The sequence below is a fragment of the Engraulis encrasicolus genome, chromosome 18 (assembly GCF_034702125.1).
Source record: "Engraulis encrasicolus isolate BLACKSEA-1 chromosome 18, IST_EnEncr_1.0, whole genome shotgun sequence".
NCBI classification, from domain to species: domain Eukaryota; kingdom Metazoa; phylum Chordata; class Actinopteri; order Clupeiformes; family Engraulidae; genus Engraulis; species Engraulis encrasicolus.
In genome coordinates, this window is record NC_085874.1 from 29,720,696 (window position 1) to 29,723,195 (window position 2,500).

The 2,500-nt window shown below is 53.4% G+C and overlaps 1 protein-coding gene across 1 annotated transcript in view; it reads left to right on the forward strand.

Annotated features, from left to right (window-relative positions):
• Nucleotides 1-2,500, forward strand: part of LOC134468200 (disks large-associated protein 2-like) — a 104,361-nt gene that overhangs the window by 97,273 nt on the left and 4,588 nt on the right. The window contains exons 14-15 of the mRNA XM_063222139.1: nucleotides 616-866; nucleotides 990-1,157. Of these exons, the coding sequence (XP_063078209.1) occupies nucleotides 616-866; nucleotides 990-1,157 (419 nt within the window). The remainder of the gene's footprint in view (nucleotides 1-615; nucleotides 867-989; nucleotides 1,158-2,500) is intronic.

A 2,500-nucleotide genomic window follows, 5' to 3' on the forward strand; every position in this document is an offset into this window, starting at 1 on the left:
GGAGGATGAAAGAGCTAGCTGGGAAGACTGAGCTCTTGTGGGCAATGCGATGCAGCAGATGCTTGGATGAGTAGAAGGAATATTATCTTCTCTAAACTGGATCCGAAAAAAGCAGAGGCACTGAGAAATATTTGGGCGTTGCGCCACCAATTGTCATAATGCTACCCATGTAAAAACAAATGGTGATTTCACTGTTTCAAGTACAGTAACAACACCGTGCACAGCACAGTACACTGTACTGCACATGTATGTCTACAGTTACACGTGTGTGTGTGTGTGTGTGTGTGTGTGTGTGTGTGTGTGTGTGTGTGTGTGTGTGTGTGTGTGTGTGTGTGTGTGTGTGTGTGTGTGTGTGTGTGTGTGAGTGTGTGTGTGTGTGTGTGTTTGACGGGGCATGAAGTTTAGAATAATGTGTGTGTGTGTGTGTGTGTGTGTGTGTGTGTGTGTGTGTGTGTGTGTGTGTGTGTGTGTGTGTGTGTGTGTGTGTGTGTGTGTGTGTGTGTGTGTGTGTGTGTGTGTGTGTGTGTGTGAAGGCCTGATTGTGTGTGTGTGTGTGTTTGTGTGTATCTGTGCGTTTTACATCTCCCTACTGCACTGTGTGTGTGCGCCCCTTAGGCATGCGCGCTTCAAGCGCTCCAACAGCGTGACGACGGCGGTGCAGGCCGACCTGGAGCTTGAGGGGTTCCCCTCCACGGAGGACAAGGGCCTCCAGTTCGGCGGCGGCTTCCACTCGGAGCCCACCACCCCCACCCAGTACGGCGCCCTCCGCACCGTCCGCACCCAGGGCCTCTTCAGCTACCGCGAGGACTACCGGCCCCCCAGCGGGCCCACCACCCCCCACCAGCCCCCCTCCTGGATGGCCGAAGGTGCGCCGCCGGCCGGCAGCCCCCGTCAGACGCCCTCCTGGATGGCAGAGGCTGCTCCCCCCGTCAGCCCTCGCCAGCCGCCCTCGTGGATGGCCGAAGCTGCAGCCAGGGCGGGGGTGGAAGAGGCGGGGCTGGTGGGCGCGGAGGGTGGGGGCGCCGTCGGCGGCGTGTCGGCCCTCCACCGGGACGGCAACTGGTTCATGCAGCTGCTGGACAGCGAGAGCCGGCGGCTGGAGGACTGGTGCCGGGACATGGAGCAGGAGGCGGAGGAACACCAGCTGAGCGAGGACAGTGAGTGTCCTGCCACCGCCGCCGCGGCCACAGCCACCGACACCACAGACAGCTCGGGAGGCTCCCTGGGCCCACCACCAGGCATGGAGCACCGATACTCTCTCTTTCTCTTTCTCTCTTTCCCTCTGTCTCCCCCTCTGTCTCCCTCTCTGTCTCCCTCTCTGCGCACGATCCTCCTTACCCCAAAATGCCCTCTACAGTACACTCACTCACTCACTCACTTACTCTGTCTCTCTCCCTCCACCTACCCCACCACTCCCATGAAGCAACGATACTCTCTCTCTCTATTTCTATCTCTCTCTCTGTCTTTCTCTCTCTCTCTCCCTTTCCCTCTCTGCGCACAATCCTCCTTACCCCCAAAATACCCTACCGTCCACTCACTCACTTAGTCACTTACTTGTCTCTCTCCCTCCTCCTACCACACCACCCCCATGGAGCAACAATACCATCTCTCTCTCTCTCTCTCTCTCTCTCTCTCTCTCTCTCTCTCTCTCTCTCTCTCTCTCTCTCTCGCCCTCTTCGCACAACCCTCCTTACCCCAAAATATCCCACAGTCCACTCACTCTGTCTTTCTCCCTCCACCTACTGCACCGCCCCCATGGAGCATCGATTCTCTCTCTCTCTCTCTCTATATATATTCTCTCTCTCTCTCCCCACCCCACCACTCAACTCCAAAATATCCTACAGTCATCTCACAAACTCCCTCACTCACACACACTGTCTCTCCCCTTCCACCGCCCCCATGGACCACTAATACTCTCTCTCTCTCTCTCTCTCTCTCTGTCTCTCCATTACTCCACCCCACCTGACATGTTGTAGGCATTTAGCAACTACTCTCTCAAGGCCCATATTTGTTTGGATAGACTAGCCCCATATATATAGTCCCACTTTCATATACCGTATTAGCCCGAATATAAGACGATCCTGATTTTAAGACGACCCCCCATTTTCAGGCTCATGTTTTGGGGAAAAAAGTTTTTTAAAGACTTAATTTTGTTTCACATTGGAAACTTTTCTCAAAATGCAGTTTTTAATTTGTTGGACAATCTGAGGCTTTTTACAAAGAACAAATTTCACAATATAATTTTCATGGAATTTCCATGATATAAGACCACAGATGGCTACTCATATCCTTTCCCTTTCTTTACTCACTTCACCTGTCAAGCGCCAATAGGCACCTACAGGCTACAGCCGCCTGGGCCCGCCTGTTTAAAGTGCGACACAACATAGCCTACACTCAGGGCATTAGTCTGCGCCAGCCAGGCAACCAGTCCAGTAGATATAGGCTACCTATTGTGCAATGCACAGATTTAGCAAAATGCTTAGTTGACAGCAATATCTAA